This window comes from Dunckerocampus dactyliophorus, chromosome 11, assembly GCF_027744805.1.
Source record: "Dunckerocampus dactyliophorus isolate RoL2022-P2 chromosome 11, RoL_Ddac_1.1, whole genome shotgun sequence".
NCBI lineage: Eukaryota > Metazoa > Chordata > Actinopteri > Syngnathiformes > Syngnathidae > Dunckerocampus > Dunckerocampus dactyliophorus.
The window spans coordinates 27,162,541-27,183,800 of NC_072829.1; the positions used below are offsets into that span (position 1 = coordinate 27,162,541).

Sequence of the window (21,260 nt, forward strand, 5' to 3'; positions counted from 1 at the left end):
TGACCTCACACCCACAATCTTTGACTGCTCTGGGCTGTGTGACCAATGAGTTACTCCGGAGGGCATTCAGTGGTCATTTTTAATGTCTGCGCAATATTAGTCTTTTCCTACCCAGAAGCACACTGCATAAAAATATCCTCTTGCGGTCACAAACCTAAAAGATGAACGAATGATTAGTTTGACTTATGAGGAAGGTAGAAATGCAGTTTTTGCATTGCTTTGTTCTCCCTGAATGTAAATAGTGTTTTTTTAATTGGTAGGCTTTTTTCCCGAGGTTAAAACGAGTATTTGGTTGAGACATTCACCCTTTTGTTTTGTATGTGGAGAAGACAAAAGACAAAGCAACAATGCAATAGATAAAGGTTATCACTCATTCCTCATTAAATGCCAGTCATGTTTCTTCTCAGTCTGTTATGAGCTGATAGCAATAGGTGCTGAAAGTGGATTGGCTGGCTCCGGGTGGCCGGGGCGGGGGATGCTATGTGATTGGACGCCGTGTTGATAGCGGAGGTGCGAGCCTTGTATCCATGCTACAAGTATTCATTCACCGGGAGAGGGAAGACATGAGGAAAGGATAGAAAAAAGCTGAGCAGTTGAGGAAGAATCAGTATTCTTCTCTGGTTTATACACTAACACTGCATGGAGCTTTTTTGATTCCCTTTTGTAGTTGTCATCCCTTGGTGATATTCACATACAGTAAAAGTCTTCTCTGGGGAGGACAACACACTGCAGACGTGTTTTGATTCCAGACGCTTGTATCTGGTGTGTGTTTGTGTGAGTGTGTGCGTGTTCTCATTTACTCCAGCACACACTACACAGCTAGGCAGACCAGCCTGCCCTCGGCTATGTCCATGCCGCAATAGGACAAACGTTTAGTCAAGCTTTCCTATTTGTGGACAATCTGGCCTCACATTGTATGTCGCCTTATGTGTAGTCTCAGGTGTTTAATGCTGCATTTTTTCCCATTTCAATCATCAAGGTAAATATCAATCTAGCCACTGATTGCAATTTGAGTGACCGTCTCAGCTAAAATACTGCAGTACTTTGTAATACTTCACAGGATTAATACCTGGCTTCTCTCATTAGGACCAGAATATTAGATTTTAAGGTTGATGAATGACCACTACAGACTCATGAAGGTCAACACAGCCTCCACAGCAAGTGTACATCTGTCATATTGGAAGGAAATGAAATCAGCCCTTTTTGAACCACAGTTATGACAACTATGTTGGTTTGATGTTTAATTTGTATGTATTGGTAATAGTACTAATTCATACAAGGATGCTACTCCAAGGTAACACCTGTATTTAACTGCTAGTCGTGTGTGTTACGTGTGAGGCCCATTGTAGAGTGATTGCATGTGTGTCCACCATCTTACAGCTGTGACCTTCACAGGGGTGAAGAGATGAGGGTGTGGAGGCTGGAGGGTTAAATGTAGACCGGATGTGTCAGACTGACTCTGGCTTACTGTGTTCCTGTGAAATCTCTGGCCTTGAGGATTGAGAGAAAAGAGCTGCGCAGGGGAGGTTGCACCAAATTGCGTAAATAAAATAAGTAAAAATGCAGTAGAAACATTTACAGCAGTGCATTCTGTAGAATAATGACGGAATATGTGCTGTAGAGATGGAGTGAAAGTAAACACTTTTCTGATGTGTTTATCTGATTTTATCACATTTAAGAGGACATGAATAAAGAGGGAAATGGAAGAAGAAATGGAACACAGCTTCTGAAGCTCACCACTCGTTTCTCTCCCATACAGCAGGAGAACACCAGTGGTTTTGACTTACCATGACTTATTAATGAGGCCGTTTTAGATTTCTTAAGGCTCAATTCCTCTCACTTTCTCTCTTTGCAGCCCAAGGCACCAAATTCAGACTGGCGATATTCAGCCTCCCTGAGAGCAGGTGGTGTAATGCAGAGGTAAGCAGCCAACCATTTGTGTTCTTTCTTCATGCCATACCCATAAATCATGCTTTTGACATTTTTTGTGAAAGATTCAATGTAATTCAAACGTCTTTTGTGCTTATGTTGTTATTGGAACATCATTGTTTTATCGAACAATCAAATAAACAGTGTCATTAACAATATAACGCAACAGGAAAACCAACATTGGTTCAAGCACTATAAAACAAATATATTTCCAGCAGCTCGCCTACATATTGCATCTGTAAGTTTTAGATTTAAGTCATCATAAAGTAGAGCCCCACTATTTGCAAGACTTACATTCCAAAACTCCAAGAGAATGGTGAAAAATAATGGACGCATCCATAAAAAGCCCTAAAAAGGCTTTTGCTAACAGGCCTCTCACAGTTATTAAATGCATTTTAAATTCAGTTTTACACATTAAGAAACAATTACAGGCATACAGTATAAGACTGTTGTACTTTGTTTTACTATTGCACAGTACGTGCAGTTACACAGTGCAAAGCATCTTCCCATGCTTGAAAATATTGAGTGAATTGTGAGAAAGCCTCCTTTGCTGGATTCATAGCTGCAGCACTTTCTTTTCCCTTGCAGACAGTGGCCATCAAACCATGTTGTATTTAAGTCATCATAAAAAAAACTATATAGAATTTAAAGCGGTGAAAAGAAATCTATGAATATTCAGCGGAGTGAATGCGTAACTGCAAATAGGCAGAGCTATCCTGTATATCTACGTATAAAGAGATGGAGGAGAGAGAGAAGGAGTCAGGAGGAGTAAGCAGTATTCCATGAAGGGCAGGTACTCAGCTTTAAAGATGTCATATGGGACATGGATGAACTGAATGGACGATGATCACCTTATCCATAAGACACTGGGGCTCATGAACCTGCTGTCTGACCAGATGGACCCAACCTAATTCAGGCTCAATTTGCATAAATTACACCAACAAACTGCTTAGGTCCAAAAGACATGGGTGCGCATAGTGCGTGGTGCTAATATTTATGTTGTGTGACCTGTTTCCAGTTTTTACACTTTACTGTGGTTCTGTCAGATATTTGCACGGAAGCACATATTTTTTTTATGCGAGTGAGCTATAATGGCCGTGTCAGATTAAGAGCAGGAAGCCTGTGTGAGTGTCATAAATATTACGCAGATCTCCTCATAATTACAGCAAAGGATTATGCTTGTGTGAAGCAGATGAATATATTAAATCTTTCTGTAATGTATTTTAGAGCGACTACCTCCTGTGTCCCATTGCTCCCCTGAATGGTCATGTATTCACTCCTGTGACATTATCTGATAAGAGATTTTGGACGACAGTTGCCACATGATGGCACTGACCTATTTCATAATCTGACGCATCATATTTCCTGCAGATTTATGAGAAATTGTGTGTGCTCATTTTGTTAACTAGTTATGTATGATATGATAGAAATTAGTTATCGTGATCATAAAGAAAAGACAGTGAGCCAATCGGTCATCTGTTTGAAATAACTGACCAATGTACCCTGATGATGCTAATGCTGACACTGTTCCATTTTATAATATTTCCAACTCTTTATTTGGGATTAAAATATTGAATACATTTTATCATTTATTGCACTGAAAGATTAGTTAATTATTACTATAATTAATATAAATATAATAAACTATAATTATTGTCAAAGTTGGGGCACACGATGAGTTAGCTGTGCTGTAGTTGCTCTCTTCTGTTGCTTTGGCTTTAGGGGAGGGTGCTAAACTCCCAAAGAGTCAGTGTGAAATTGTAAGAGCAGCCATCTGTAATCTATAATCCACAGAATGATTTGGAAACATAAATCCCAGTCTGAAAGTTGGATTTATGGGTTTGGGTTTACTGTAACACTATAGCCTCAATCACACATGGGACAAGATTTTAAATTCATCATATTGTTGATTAAAAAAATAATGAAGGGATAGTTTGGATTTTTTGACATGAAGTTGTCAGCAGTGTAGTGCATCAACGGCGACTTACCCCGAACCCCCACTCTCCACCCTCACCCCCCAGTTGGTCCCGTGAGTCCGGTTCTGGTCGGAGATCTGTGACGGAGAACGTAGTTCCACTTAGTTGCTGGGGCCATTTACGTACAGAATTTGGCTGTTCAAAACAATATGCGAGTAATACATTTGCATCACAAAAATGCCTCCTCAAAAAAATTACATCTCACAAATCGCTCACTGTTAAATTTGTCTCCCGCCGTATCCCGCTGTTGCCTGTGCCTTCTTGTGTATGTGATGAAGATGCTCGCATCTTCTTCCGCTGTGGAACACACACGTGAACAAGCATGCACTACATTACATTGCTGATGGGGATGTCATTCAACTTCATGTCAAAAATCTGAACTGTCCCTTTAATACAATAGGATTAATGTCATTTTTTTTGTTTGGCATACAACAAAGTTGCTGACATAAAGCTGTTAAGGTGTTTGCAGAATTGCGTTTTTGTAAAGATCATTTGTATATAATAATGGTTGTAGTTTGTAATGGTGTAGAACCACTGTGTCATACTGAGACATGTTTAAGTGATTACTGAACCTCAGTGCAGTTGTATACTACTGCAAACTACAACCACAACCACAATCACAAACATATTGCTCAATATATTTGGGATGTAGTATAATTTAAAAGGTGTCTTGACAGTTGGATGTAACATGTTTTTATTTCTTCTTTGTTCTAGCTCAGTGCATATGGAAGAATCATCAGTGATGCAGGGAGCCCAGGGGGTTCTGGTCCAGAACTGGCCCACAGCATCCAGCGCTGCTGGTAAGAATCAGTCAGCCCATCAACACCTAATCAACCTTGGCAGTGGCAAAGTAAACATCTATTTTTAATTCATTTGCAAATATTCCTGCATGTGTGCATTTCTCTTTGTACAAGTTCACCTCAACACGTTTCCCATCTATTGCAGAAAGGAGGAAATGACATTTGAAGCATTGTGTTGTGACGATGAATACATCGAATTCAGTATCTCAGGTCACTTTAAGCATTTGACCATTAAACACAGTACAACACAATTTTAGAAGGGCACCAGAAAACACAGAATTTTTGTCCACGTGAACAAAATAGAAAACTGGGAAATAATAAGAAACTATAATGAAGATATGAGTGTAGAGAGCACTGCAATTAGAAATTGGCATGTTACATTGCCAGTAAGATTTTTGTAAGCAAGTACTGTTGTACATTACAAGGCATTTTAACATTGTTTGACCAGACAATTAGTATTTGCTCTTGAGATGGCCACGTTTTAGGACTATAGGCTTTAGGACTTTCGGACAAAAAGTCACACATCCTTCAAAAATCAAAGTTGTCTTAGACCATTGTCATTATCATTTCTAATATGTTTTTTGGGGATTGTTGTCTCATCAAGGCATTAAAACTCCATACTTTGGACTTACGCAGCTGTGGGTATGTGGCATAGAAGTCGTGTAATAGATAGATAGATAGATACACGCACATATATATATATCAAGAGAAATTCATGCAGTAGAACTGGTAATATTTTGTGCTTTTTGCAAGTAAATTACCCAACACTTGTAAAATACTGTATAGCATTAGGCGCACATCTCTGCGACGTTTAGCAAAGCAAAGACTAAGGAGGTTTGTGCAAAGGCTGTCGCTTTAAAGGTGCTGTGCCTTTTTGGCTCCAAAGCACACTTTTTTCAACCAAAAAATATAAGAATACCACCACCGGAGAGCAGATGTTACCAATACTGGTATAAAAGAACAGATTGAACAAATAAATGTCTACATTGGTCACAATTTGAAGTTAAACTTACTGTAAATGTTAGAAATGTAAAATGTTGTAAAACGTAAATGTCCATGACACATAGAAAACAGCAGTCCCAGAGAAGTGACTGACAATTTGGATTCATTGTGTGGTCATATACGGGAATCCTTTTGTTTGTTATCGTTAATTGGTTCCAGACCCGACCGTGATAAGTGAATTTCTGGGACGTAGCATTCCTTCTTTATAAATGGAATATGTTCATATTCATATACAATTTGTTATGGCACAGCAATAAATGTCTTCTGGACATGTGGACAGGAAGTGACGTTGGGGGTTCAGAGTTTAGTTTTAGCTGGATTAGGGCTATGACTGTAGCCTATGTTATTGCTATTATGATTATTATGTTGTTATTATTGTGACTGTGGTGAGATTATTTAAATCTGCAATAAAATCATGAAGTCTGGTCCTTGTCTCACAATGCTTAATTTAGGCAAAAATGTGTGACATTTGCTTCAATATGCATATTTTTACTAATATTAGGCTGTATTCAACCATGAAACAGGTTGATGTAGTAATCAGTATATGTTTGAAAAACATATATTGACAACAAACATAACCATGCTCGTGCATGTGTGTGTGTGTGTCACATGGGGCATGGCTTGCAGCGTCAGAGCAGGAAGTGGGTTTCGAGGGTTAGGACCCCACACAGTACCTAACCAAGGCAGACAGCAACTTTAAGGCAAATGGACAACTAATAAGTATGACTATTGTGTTTAACTTTCCATACAATTTTCTATTTTTTGTGTAAACTCATTGCCTGGTGTGACAGGCTGCCTACACACAATCCACTGACCTTGTTTATACTGTATGTATGCACGCAAAGCCTCCTCCGCTTGGACATTGATTTCTTTTTTTTTCTTCTTTGTTGTCTTGGTCCACGTTTTAAAACTCGGATGCACTTCCAAATATGAAGATATGTAGACAGATGGTAACAAAGAGAGAAGCAGCAGAACAGGCAATTGCAGTGTCAGTAAGCTTTGCATGTGAGGATTTATAACAACATTGTGCACACATTCACCTTGGTTTGCCTCACTTTTGCCTCACCTTGGTTTGACACTTGTTGTCTTTATTTCTTTTTTGGCCCTATTAAATGTTACTTGAAAGTCTCTTTAGCTTCAGGACGTCAGGAGATTATAAAAGCAGACATTTTCTAGACGGGCTTGCTTCAGGACAAATTGTATGTTTGTGGTCTGACATTCAGAAAAAATGCTCTCTAGCATATCTCAGGTAGGGGAGAGACAGCGATATTGATTTAAAGTGGCCTGTCACATCAGCATGAGTCATAGGCATTGCTATTTATAACTGAGTTGACTTATTTGGTTGGCAAGCTGCAGCCCTCAGGTGGGGACCAGCGGTACACTTGCAATTTTATACTTCGATGTGTGTCATCAGCAAGCCCTTCAATCTTACTGTTTTTGCACATGTAGATTTACTTGTCGTACTGTTATGAATGAGTGTCGGTTATATCTGAACTGCACTATCTGTTTTTGTCTTTAGAATGTGTAGAATACGTGTCTGGGGTCATGAAAGCGTTTGGGCTGCTGCTTATGTGCTGCGACTGCTGTGACAGATGGATGGAGCGCAGCCCACACCCAGCTTAACAGACTCACATTAATGGAATCAGGGTTCTGCCGGCTCTCTCTTTCTAAAAGAAGGGCACACAGGGATTCAGAGAGATCGGTGCAGCCCTCAACTATAGAGAGGCAGGAAATATAGAGGCGAGGTGGCTTGGCAAAGCAAGAAATGGAACATTTAATGATATAAACAATGGCGTTGACTATGTGAGGAAGTGACCGTGCTATCCATAAGACTGAAGGAAGAGTCTACCAGTGAAACATGAAGCTGTGGGAGAGTAGGACAGACGGTGGAAGAAGACGGTGAAAAGAAGAACAAAAAAAAGACGAGAGCTTGCGGCATTATTCTGTATCAGCCTCTGTCACTATGACTCCTACCAATGTCCCACTGCTTCACCAGAGGATGTTGTTTCCACGGCAACCACTCACGGCACACTATTATCGACAAGGGGAGAGAAGGGTGAGGGAGGGGGCTGTCAGATCGAGGGAAGTGTGAACATATGGTGTTGGCCGAATGATGGTGAAAGTGGGGGGAAGGACGAAGGGAGGTGTCGAATTAATTGCACCAAGAGAGAGGAAAAAGAGGAAGAATGGGTGTGTTTGGAGAGGGAGAAACTGAGGTATGAGGTGGAAAAGGAGGAAGCAAGCAGGAGGGTGACCTACATTCACTAGGGAGGTACTGCAGCACTGCAGCCTTGCCTTCACACACTCACATATTTAAGCTATACAACAGAACACACACAGTAATATAATAATAATATTAATCAACTTCAAGGAGAGGGTACACACTGAAACTTGACCGAAATTCCTTCTGGGACTTGATTTATATGGATTTAGAAATAATTATAAACAAATAAAGTAATGGTAATAGAAATAATCTGTTCCAGGATTAAGCTGTTCAAAATTCTGTGTTATTGTAATATATAATAATATATAAATATTATATATTATAATGATAACTAATAACTGTAACAGTATAGATATGCGTGACTGATCAACACGGACACCACCTTTGTGTTTTGTCATGAGTTATTTCTTGAATTCAATAGTGTCGCTCACTTTTTAGCAAATGGTGGCACTTTCTTTGGTTTATGGTTAGATTAACAATAATAAATTGAGGTGCAGGATGTCGGGAGATTTGAAAAGCACACATTTTCTAGACTGGCTTGCTTCAGGTTATTGAGGTGAGAAACACTTTTGAATTCAAGAAATAACTCATGACAAAACATGTAGGAGGTGTCAGTGTTGGTCTTGCTACCTTTGCGAACAGTAACTTCAAGAATCTCATCTTCAATGAAGGTAAAAGCATCTTTAAATGTTCCTATATGTGCATTTCAAACTGTTTTTTGCATGTAAAACTATAATTGTATAACTATGTGTTTTGTTTTAACATTTTTGCTTTTTGTATATATATTAGGGCTGTCAGTCGATTAAAATATGTAATCGAGATTAATCACATTTTGTCCATAGTTAACTCACAATTAATCACAGATAGAAATGTTTTTCTCTATAATAAGTAGGGATGCAAATCTTTGCGGTAAACAATTCAATATGCATCTAGATATATGGGTTAAGATACGATTTAAAAAAACGATATATTTTAAAAACAACAATTCTATATAATTTCCATATAGTGTGCAAACAATATGATTCCATTCGATGTGATTCAACGGTCGGCATTGTCTGGAACAGAAGGGACGTCAGTTTGAGAAAAGGCAGTAACAAAACAATAAAATGATGTTTGAAAGTTCATTACATTTTGAAAATTAAAAAAAATTATAATAAACAACTAGTTTACAATTATTTAAAGTGTGTATAAATTTTTTATACACACATATATATATATATATATATATATATATATATATATTATACACACTAAGTCCCCAACTTACGAGCACAATTGGTTCCAGACGACCGTTCTTATGTTGAATTGTTCTTAAGTAGGGGAAAATGTAATATAACAAATTATATAGGTACTACATGTACGTGTATACGTATACATTATATGTGTATGTATGTAAATATGAGTTTGGTGCAGTAGTAATATTAAATGAGGATAATTAATGAAAAAAACAATAATAAAAATGATACAATAATACGTAATGATAAATGTTATTTACCTTTGAAGAGGAGTGGTCGAGCATACGTCGTGGTGGAGAAGGAGGAGGAGATATTGAAAGAAAGGACAAATTGTCGTCGTTGTTAGACTTCTAAAAGAGGTAGTGTTCTGTGGGTGGTGTAGAATTAAGCAGGCCTATTAACTCTTCATAAACTTTAATCACACACTCTGTCCAGGTTGTATCATACAGCTTTCCATTTAGCTTTATCTCTCCAGCATCTAACTCTTCCTCTGTTGGTCCCATTAGCTCTAACGCTTCCTGTGTTGGTCCCATTAGCAGTGTCACAGTGCCCTCTACTGGTCAAGCATGTACAGTAGCAGTATAAATACTGATTGAGCGACTACAAGGCAAAATAAAATAAAATATAGACCAGTCGGCATGTGTTCGTATCTGCGAATGTTCGCTAGTCGGATGTTCGTAAGTTGGGACCTAGTGTGTGTATATATATAAATATATATATATATATATATATATATATATATATATATATATATATATATATATATATATACATACATACATACATACATACATACATACATACATACACAGCATATGATATATACGGTTATACATAAGTCTTAAGTTGGTCCCGTTTATGTCGACCAACTCATCAAGTCTTGGTTCACTGTGTTCTTAGTACTTACGTGTCCACTTAACCTGATGTACACATACGTGGTCAACATTGTCAACACAAAATCTCAGACCCGTAGGGGTCACTTTTACCTGTATATGAAAAATCGATCAGTTTATGTTGTCATGTGTTGTAGTATTGCTGACTTCATCATTATTGTTAAGTAGCATGAAACAACAACAGCAACATCACAACTGTCGAGTTACACAGCGTGCACACATTGATTTCCTGTTCATTTTTTTTTTGTCAGTATAAGGAAGGATGGAAGAAGTACTGTATTTGCGCATGAACAAAAGCATTATTCTCATTGTAGTCAATACATACAAGGAAATTATCGCAGCAGTTCTGTTAGATAAGCCCATAAACTATCACGTACAAATGGATGAAAACAATAGCAACAAACTGCAGTGTGCTCAAAAACCTTTATTATCACCCATGTCTTGAGTGAAATTAACAAGTAAATGTGCAGGCAATGGCTATTCTAGGTTTTGTTAATGTAACGGCTTATGTCAACGTGAGTCAGCCAGTCAGAGGAGTGTCGACTTAAACGGGTTGCACTGTATATTTACAACCTTGACAACCCTTGTTGAGGCTGGTCTGTTGACAGTGCTCACTGAACTGAGGTTTAGTGAGATGTACCTGTATGCTGATGTGCAGGAAAGGTTTTATGCAACTGTAGAGGTTATTTTTATTTTTTTTAGATTCTGAATTGTATGACCACTGCCGTGTTTGACTACATTTTTGTCTGTATGATGCATATATTCGTTTTCCTCCATCTTCACAATGTCTGATTAGATATGAGTGATGACAGAGCAGTTGGAACATCAGTTTTTTTGTACATAATTTCAGTTGCTCCTCAGTCACACCAAGAAGTAGATAAGCAGTGTCGGTGATTATTTTCTGAATAGAAAGATGAAAACAAGTGATTCAATTGAGGCGACCTATTATTGGCTTCACTTTTTTAGATAAGATCACGGAACGCTTTTTGCCAGATCTGTGGATTGAACTTTTCCTCTTCTCTGTATTTTTTTGAAAGTGTACACATGCTCCATCACACAATGTATTTGTTTATTGCTGAATGCAAGGCCTCCTTTGGGATCACTAATCCACCATCTGCCACTTGATTCAGCAGGGAACCCAAATCAAGGTGTTCAATCTGGCGTGAAAGCCAACTAGATGCACACAGTTGCCCTCTGCAACATGCACAAGATTACTGTTAAAATATACCATTAGTTAATTGTAACAAATAAGAGGATAATAATCATTATTTATTTATCTGGGCACCATCTTGAAACGGGTGTGGTCTTTGATTGTGTTATTTTAAACAACATTTACAGTTTAAGAAAGACATTGCAGTTTAAGTAGCGTTTACTGAAAATGATCTCCTCCTTCCTTTCTTTGTTTTGTTGAGAGCATCATGTTTTATATCTGCATGTCAACATCCTGGTCCATCTTCATCATCATTCGCCTCCTTCCTCTTCAGTTTGTTAGGTAACGGGGGACAAGGGGAGTGAATTAAATAGGCGTGGCAAAATGGACTTTGGTTGATTTAAGTGGCTGTGACCTTGCAGTTTTGCTTTATTTAGGCTTTGCAGACTGAAGACCATTTACAATCTGTGATGTGAGTGCATTGACATTTTGCTTGTCTCTAATGTGTGTCATTGATCAATGGATGGTGTTTACAACATCTAATCACATTGACAATCAACACTGATGAGCATGATAAAAACGTTTTATCAATAACAGGGAGCACTGCTGTCTTTTCACGCTAGATTGCATGAAAGGTCAGAGTAAATGAATGTCAACGAAAGGAAAAGGAGGAGATTATGTACAGGAAGGAAAGCAAAGAGAAAGTGTTGCTCTGCATCAACCATCAAAGCTGCATAGGCTGTGTCAGGATTAGTTTGGAGTGAGTTCAGTGATGTCACAGCAAGGGATGAGAGCAGAGGCAAGTGCAAACAGGAAGATTGAACACAATCTGTTCCAGGACCGTAGAATTTATGTTTTTCCCAGGGGAAAACGATGTCCTAGTGGTCGGCTTCGCAGTCAGGACGTTGTGGTTTCAAATCTCCATTGAAGCATCTCTATATGGTCTTTGCATGTCCCCGTGAGTGGGTGTTCTCCGGGTACTTCCACCCACACCCCAAAAAAACATACACATTAGGCTTATGGAATATTCTAAATTGCCCATACAGGTGTGAATATGAATATTGTCCGTATGTGCCTTGTGATTGACTCATGGCGACCGGTCCAAGTTGTACCCCGCCTATCATCTGGAGTTAGATGAAATAGGCTCGAGTTCACCCGTGACCCCAATGAGGACAAATGTTATAGAAAATGGATAGATGGATTGATAATCTGTTTTGTGGTCATACCTTTTTCATCGTCTTTCTTCTTTCTTAATCATCTAAAAACGTTTTTATTATTAAATGGACAGTCCAAGTTTTATGTAACCTTTTAACTCTGAAGTGTACATATACAGTAAGTTGAAAGCTGTTTTGAAAGCATTTTTTTTGCGTCTGCTATATAAAACAGCTCTGGTACTTGTCCTTTTTAAGAGAGTTATGCTTCCTTGCTTTGCACTTTTTTTCATCTGTCTGCTTCCCAACATGACTCAGCACTCTTTGAGGTTTTGTTTATGACTTTATGCTGGCATGGGGGCCACTGGTGTCTCATCAAATTCTCACATATAGTTAGTTAATTTCTTCCAGCCAAAGCAGGATTTAGACTTTAGTTTACTGCATTTTCCATTTATAATTTATTATTCTCTGTCTGCCTTTCTTTTTCGATTAACAAAACAGGGTCATGTCTCAGCTTGGGGGGCCCCTAATGAAGACGTATTAACAACAGGAAGACTCTAGCCTTTATAAATGACTGTGACTCCTGCATCCTCGATTGTCTGCTGTGATTTTTGCGACTTTGCGTGCCTCTGACAGATTAGGATTGTATGCCGAGTGGGACATGTCATGTTCACATCAGATTTAGTCCATGAATCCTGTCCAGTAGGCAGACTTCGCTATTAGTCAGTGCAAAATGTGGTATGGAATCACAAACTTGCATTAGGGCAGATTGAAACATATTTGAGTCATCACGCACTTCAGTGCTGAAGACACAAGGTTTGTCTGCATTTGTAAACTGCACAGATATATCCACATGGACAGTTTGATCACATAACTGCTGAACATGAGTCATTATATGCAAAATCTAGAGAAGATTATAACAATTAATGCACATGTGCATACAGGTCTAGCCATACCTGTGACATAATATTTGTATTTTAATGGTGGAAAGTCCACCATTACATTCTATATGTTATATAAATACTCTAGAATAAAGGAATGAGAATGGAACAAGGTTTTAGGTCAGACTTCATCTTCCAGACACAGTTTCTTCTTCTTCTTCTTCTTCTTCTTCTTCTTCTTCTTCTTCTTCTTCTCCTTTTGGCTTTTCCCTTCAGACACTGTTCCTTCTGCTTAGATGAAATTCTGCACGACTGCTTTTCCATTTAGACATACTTTTTATGTGTTTTTAAAAGGAAGAGTGGGCAAATTAAGTCAAGATGTGAATGAATGCTGTTTTTTTTTTTTTTTAAATGGTGCTTTAGCTGCATATTGCTTTTAGGATGTGTACAGTATGTGAGGCAAATTTGAGAAAAGAATTGATACAATTCTTGTCTGGTTATTATTATTTTTTATGTTTTACTATACATAAATGCAAACAAAGACAAGATGAGATGATATTGTGATGATGTTGAACTATATTTGAATAATAGAGTGTGGTTGTTTTTTTAAGGTCTGTTTCGTGCTAGTGTGCACTACTATACTTACGCATGTGTCCTATAAAAGACCATTTGCAACCCGTTTGGATATTAAATATTAAACAGATATATGAGAAACTATCATATGTGCCACACTTAGCATTTTCTTTTCTTAGGAGGGAATAAAATATATATGTGATGCATTTATATAGTGCCTTTAGTAACACTGGAAGCCTTTTGCAAGATTTTCCACCCTTTCACCCCACATTAAGGGATGACACAGTGCCCGCCAAGCAGAACCAGGGCTCAAATTGCTAACCTACAGTCTACTGTGTGGCCGCACCTGAGACATGCTGGGCATCCTAGCTGCTGCTTACACATAATTGATTTCATTTAAATTACTCCCATTTTCCCACGTTTGAAATAATAGTTTTTTACTTTCTTAGTTTGTGGTCAGCTGCTTACACAGTCGACTGCGCACACAGTCTGCAGGTGAACAGCCTTGGGAGGTTCTTAGTTCAAGAGTGGGATTAGTCTGTCATCATTAAGCTTTGTTAATCATCAGCTGCAGTTAATCTCTGAATAAAGAATTAGCACAGAGAACATTTATTAAATCCAATAGTAATCATTACAGATTAATGTACGTTGGAATCTTGTGCAAATTTGAGTAACATATGTTGTGTCACTTCAAAAGACAAGAGAAACATAGCCACATGTATGTTTTCCAGTGAGTGACACTGTATGAGACTATTGCATTAAATTACTTTGTATTTTGTTTCAGATGCTGAAGGAGGAGAGGTGTCACCCCCAATGGGTGCCGGAGTCGACAGCAACAGCTGGCACTTTCGCTACGGCCCAGGGGGTCCCGGCGCACCCCCACAGCACCTCAAGCCTGGCGAGGTTCCCCCAGAGGCGTTCATCATCCCTGGATCCCCTGCCATAATATCCATCAGACAGAACCAGGGAGGAGAGGATGACAAGAGCGATTTTATCACCTTTGGCAAGAAAGAGGAGGCGAAGAAGAAGAAAAAGAAGAAGAAGGATAAGAAAGACAAGAAGGATAAGGGGAAGGATGATGACGAGTAAAGGAGAAGAAAGCGAAAATCGGCAAAGAGAAAAAAAAAGGGTGTTGCTAAAACAGAGGTACCAACCAAAGTCCACTGGGCAAAAAGAAAATGTGAATATGGACGTCTTCAATCCTGTTTTGTTTGTATTTAACCTGGCCTTACCAAGGTCACATTTACCTTCAGTCTAGTGCGGCTGAGGTAAGTTATTGATCTTGCCTTGATAAACAATAAGAAGATTGATTTTGAGCCACACCCCCATGTGCCTATACACCCTAAGTCAACTACAACATCCTTAGAAATAACAACTCTTGATTATTATGCCTCCTGGGCGTGTTGGCACCTCTGTATTACCCCCTGCCCAATAATGATAAACCATTCTCTGTGAGAGAAGACAAAAGAACAACAAAAAGCTCTGTGCCAGCCAAGGAAAAGAAGAAAGATAAAGTCATATATGAAGTCATATGTGTGCATTCTGGAGCTGGACACACTCACACACTACTTGTAAATAGCACAGGGGAGTCACTGAAACTAAGGCTAACACACAAAACACTGCTGCAGAGTCCTAACTTACCAACAGTGTTTCCTGCAATCTCAATGAATCCACATGCACGCATGCTCACACAAGCAAACACACACCTTGACATGTGGACACTGAAAGCACTTGAGACCTGGAGAGAGAAATAAAAAAGAAGAGAAAACCATGTGCTAATTTGACACTGCAAGCTTTTTGTCACCTATGGGGTGCACATCAACTCTCAGGATGGACGGAGCATCCCTTTGCTGTTACTCTGTATTCGCTTACTGCTTTTAAAGGACTGAGGGTGCTACCCCTCCAGCCGGAAGCCCGATGCAGAGAGCTCTGGGTAGTTGGAGAGAGGGGAAGATGACCTCACATTCACCTGAGGGGAAGACGTCCGGATTTCGGTCAGTGGACTCTGAAGAAAACAAGCAGCATCTTATTTGCAGAATCTTGAGATTTTGATAACACCCTCTCTTATCCCCCCATGCTGCAGCAAAAGCTGAAAGCTTTGTGCTTTGAATGTTTGGTAGCAACCAGTCCTTACCTAATACCTTTACAACATTTGACCTGCTTGTGCTCCCCACCAATCTGCCACAAACCCTGACCCCAACCACCTTTCCCCCACTGACTGCCTCTTCATGCCATGATGAAGTTAACCTACTTTCCTTAATTCTCTGAAGAGATTCACAGTACATGTTCTGCCATTTTTTTTATATTTTCCCTTGCTTATTGCATGTCCACCGTCTTACCCCCACTGCTCAGGATCCATCCTGAGAAAAGGGCCTGTTTTGAACATTGTGGTGTGCTGACAGCAGCATGGAGTAATGTGGATGAGGCCCGTTTGAGGCGGGGGAGAGTGGGGTGGGATGTACACCTTGAACTCTCTAAAAGTGCAAAACGGTTCAGTGCTTTTAACTTGTGAATAATAAAATACGCTGTTCACTTCCTGTTTGTCTACCGCCGCTACAGTGAGAGGGGATCAGGTGGGACTGATAAACAAATCACAGGGGTGAAGGACCGGGCAGGAAGCGAGGAGGCGGGTGCCGTGGGCTGGCCCTCTCCCCTCAAGTTTGCAAGACAGGATAATTGATCGTTATGATCAGAGTCGCATCTAGCTTTTACTTACGCTGTACATGTAGCGTAGACTTTCTAGATCTACATGAATTGAACCAGTTCAAAAATAAATATGGCATCCAGGATTCCCTGTCAACAGCTATATCCCACCAGTCCTCTCTCATGAGGCGATGAGGCTGAGATATACCTCCAGTCTTCTGTTGGTCCCCCTGTCCCTGCCTGTAACTTCTTACACGCCCTCCCAAAACTGTGCGGCTCAGTATGATGTCACTCCAATAAGTGGCTGCTGCATGTACTGCTCTAAGGAAACACATACTATATAGAGAAATATATATATAAATAGATAGCTATGATTTTATTATTTTTTTGTATTATCGTTTTGGTTCTTCATTACTCACATGGGAAATATTTGTATGTACTTCTCTTGTCTATGCCAAAACATCTATGTATTTACCATCGTCACGCTCTGCAGGTGTTGTACGGCATCCACTAAACCTTTTTCGATATTTGTAATGCTATAGTGTGATACCTTTTTAATGCGACCTTTTTTTCCCAAACTTTATCATTTCTGCTTTTGAAAACAAGCAAAAAAACAGAAAAAAAAATGTATCCGGCTTTGACATGATGATCTAACACTGTAATATTGTAACTGAAATATGTATGATCCTATGATGAGCTATCACTTCCCTTTCATTCTTCTGAAGAAAATATAAAAAATCACCAAAAAAAACTGTGAAAAAGTATATGTAGTGTATGCTTGTATTTAGTGAACTTTCATGCTGTCATTCTTTCCCAATGTATGGTGGTGATGAACTATGGTGGCAACGTCGGACCAGCCCAAATCTGTTTTAACCGCTCCCCCCCTTTTTTTGTTCACCCTCTCATCAACTGTGACCGTGAAATAGTGAACTTCATTTACATCCATTCCCTTTTTGCCTTTGACTCGACCTAAATGGAAACAGTGGTAATGTGTTTTGTTTATAAATCACAAATAAAGTTTTCTTTCTTAAAAATGATTAATGATTCATTCTTTGAGAAGATACATTGTCTTACTATGTGCAGTATGCCGCATATACTGTACATATACTGCTGTAAATCTCAGTTTAGGCCATTTTACATAGTGTAACTTGTTCAACAGAAAATAGATCAATGAAAACCCAAATCAGCCACAAAAATTATTCTGAATCAAAAACTGTAAAAATTAGATAAGGCTAGGGCCTCCAGATGTCTGTGTACTCCCTACAACAGTGCGCATTCTGTTGATTGAGAGCTATCTACTGGTCGATTACGAAGGTAGTTTGGGTCGATCGCATAAACGTCACTTCATAGATGTCATATGACATCAGTCAGCTGTCATTTGGCTCCCCTTCTGATTCGCTATTCGCCCCCCACTGCAATGGTGAACGTCACGTCTTAAACGACACACAGAGATGCAACTTTCGTCTTTATTATTCCGATTATGCATGAACTAACTCACTGGTGAGATGTATATATCTACTGTATATCAAAAGTTATGCATTCAAAAATGAATTGTTTGAAGGCGTTGCTTCGCGTCATGAACTCCACTATAGAAATGCGTGTTATTTCATGATGAATTAGAAAAATGTCTGTTGCTGAAACTTTTTTAAAAATGTTGCCTTGATTTCGGCTGCATTGTCTTTTGCACAGTCATTTTCATTTCTTGTATATCGGTAGTGTTTGATAGCAAATGTTAACTGGACGTAACACATGAACCGTGTGTCTAATCAACGCTACGTAGCCATTTGACAGACATATTACCGGTACTCAGGTTATATACACAACTATTGAGGAATTACGTATAATTATCTTTATTGCCATATTGAATTGAATTGTGAATTATTTTCCCCGCCTCTCGCCCGAAGTCAGCTGGGATGAGCTCCAGCATACCCGCGACCCTAGTGAGGATAAACTGCATAGAAAATGGATGGAATGATGGATTAATTATTTGTAAATGATGTCAGCTACTAATTATATATATATAGATATAATTTTTATATTTAATATTTTCTATATTAGTATGTTTATATTATGTTATATATATATATATATATATACAGTATGTTTTATAGTAAGAGATAGATCATGTTGACTTATAGCTTGCATGCTGAAAAAGTGTGTGCAACCCTGCCTTACAACATCTGGGCTTGCTCCCGATGAGACAGTAGATGATCTCTTAATGCATTGGTGCTTTCTTTCAGGGATCATTACTCTATTTCAAAGCAAGAAACTTAATGACCGTGAATGACATTTGCTGCAAAGATGATGAAGCTAAGTATTAGGTCATGTGCTTCATTAGCACTGGCTTGGTCAAAGTTTTCTGCCTAGAATTGTGGCTCTAAATCAAAATGAGAATACCACTTGCATTTTAAAAGATATGACCACAACATCCTCAATGTCTACGTTGACAAGGACTCAGAAAAAAGCACATTCCCTGTGGAGGTGAGAAGTGCAAGCTGATTGACCTGCCTGCTGCATCTCTCCTTGTCCAATGCCATGGTCACAGATGGTCCCTACAGTCCCTTGTGACTGAAAGCTTCCAGACATGCAGCATCCTAATTAAACAAGAGCGGCTAAGTAGATCCCAGAAGGTAAGTTTATTATAAAATAGGGAGGTATCAGCCATGCTAGTTTATTGGGGCTTTTACTGAGGATGGCAACAGATATATTTTAGTATTTTTGCTGTATTTTTGTCACGATTATGATTTAAAATGTCTTCAATAAAAACAAGACAGACAAAAACTGCTTATTTTAAGATAGTCCTATGAGTTTGGAAGCGCTATTAACAGAAAATTATTTTAAATTGGGTAGCATAGACTCCTCTGTTATGAACCTCATAGACATAATTTTTAAAAGTGAAAACAACAATGAAAACGGTGATTGCATATTTTTATATGACCTAACACCTTTTTATTGTGTCATTTCCAGTCACAAGATACTCTTTCAACAAATACATTTCTAAATCTAGCATATGAATATTTCGGCCTGTGCAGCTATTCTTTCTGTTTTTTTTTTTATTGTTAGTGATATTGCCTCTTTGCTCTAGACTTTGTAGCATTGCAAAACCAATATGCTAATGCTGCTCTTGACAAATCTGATGCTATAATGCCACCTCTAGTATAGCTTTCATTTTGTTTCAGACAAGGACAACATTCAGGAAAGAAGTTCAAAAGGTCATTTTGCGCTTGTGGAAATGCTTCATCACGTTTGGCACATGATTTCTTTAGCTACAGCTATTGTGGGGACAGCACTCTGGCAACAGATAAACACATGATCGGTTGTTCTGGGGTCAAGGCCGTGTCATTTAATATGCCTGAAGATAGCGCTACTGACTTTTGATTTGATGCCATAATAAAATAGCATGAACTACTTTTAAGAATAGTAATCAACAGAACAACACAATTGTAATCACACCCACACATGCAAACCCATGAATAATCAAGAAAAGTGCCACGGTCTTTCTAAATCTATAAGCAGACAAACAAAGAAGCAAAGTGTCTGCAGTTTGCAGAAAATTAGCTTGCGGCGTTTGGAATTGCTAATGAATATGAACACATGTTTTGGCACTTTGTACATAGGCATGCAAGATGAGCAGTGTTTATTTTATGGTGGCATTGTATATTCTAAAGTGAAGAGGATATATGCAAATATGATAACACTAAATATAAAGTGTGCTTTAGAAGTGAGGTGTGTGTGTTTGTCTTATAGGGTCCATCTGCTGACACTGGCATCATCTGAAGTGACTCACTGAAGCATCATCGAGCAACTGTGGGGAGGACAAAGGGAGAAGGTGTTGAGCAGCCAGAATAAACACGGAGACAGAGATTATCCTAATTATATTTGCAAAATCATGCAATCACTGGAAATCAGGATTTCACATATTTTTTTATACTGTATGCAGTCCAAGTGTAGTCTCCACATTTGTTTCATTTAACAAAACAGCAACTGAATGTCATTATTCAATTTCCTTTTAATCAGCTTGTGCACAGAATGATCCCTTAGGGTGGACTGATCATTAAAGGCTCATGATTGCATAATAATTGATTTCATGCAATCACTGCTTAACTGGATATAGGTGACCCAAATTTACTGCTTTGATTTGCCCGATTGTGGCCATATGAGGAGAAATGTGCTGTGTGTTTCTTTAAGGGAGGTCATGAATCTTAAATAACAGCAAATAAATTGAATATCATGCATAGTATTAAATTGTCTTGAGAATCTGCACATTAGTGGAATGTGTGCGATAAAAGAGATACCGTTGTGCAATTTGTACATCTTAACATATCGGTACTTAGCGTGGATGGCCTGAAACCGTCAACAAGCCTGCAAGTAACAGACTATAGTAGATTTATGAGCTACAGTACATGTGTCCCATTTGTAAGGGTGGTGAGAAGGAGGCGCCATCTCCTGGGCAAAACATCACAGCACATGTATCCAATGTGATTGTGAAATGGGGGATAACATACAGTATTTACTCCTGTTTCTCTTGATGATAATGATGACTTCAATCTTCAAGAATCAGGCTCCCATTTAAATCCTAAAAACATACCTTAATGTATGTGTGTGTGTGTTTTTTTAGGTTATTGTTATAAGCCATGACGCTTTCCTACAGTATACTGTAATGGAAGTTGAATAAGCCCTCCTCCTTGGTAATATCACGTAGTCCTTATTCAGTGGGATCAGGAGCGCCTCCAATAGCCACCACTTGGAACTGCTGGACATTGACCTGCCTTTTAGGTATGGTTACTGTATAGACTGCCTTAT

The 21,260-nt window shown here is 38.7% G+C and overlaps 1 protein-coding gene across 35 annotated transcripts in view; it reads left to right on the forward strand.

The window, feature by feature from the left end:
• LOC129189671 (protocadherin alpha-C2-like) overlaps positions 1-17,494 on the forward strand; it is a 174,846-nt gene extending 157,352 nt beyond the window's left edge. For 34 of the 35 annotated variants that reach the window (XM_054791615.1, XM_054791619.1, XM_054791617.1 and 31 more), the window contains 3 exons: positions 1,856-1,920; positions 4,620-4,705; positions 14,599-17,494. In XM_054791615.1, coding sequence (XP_054647590.1) covers positions 1,856-1,920; positions 4,620-4,705; positions 14,599-14,903 — 456 coding nt within the window. In that variant the 3' untranslated portion in view covers positions 14,904-17,494. Of the gene's footprint in view, positions 1-1,855; positions 1,921-4,619; positions 4,756-14,598 lie in introns of all 35 variants that reach the window. The other variant, XM_054791593.1, reaches the window with a different exon arrangement.
• The last annotated feature ends 3,766 nt before the right edge of the window (positions 17,495-21,260 follow it).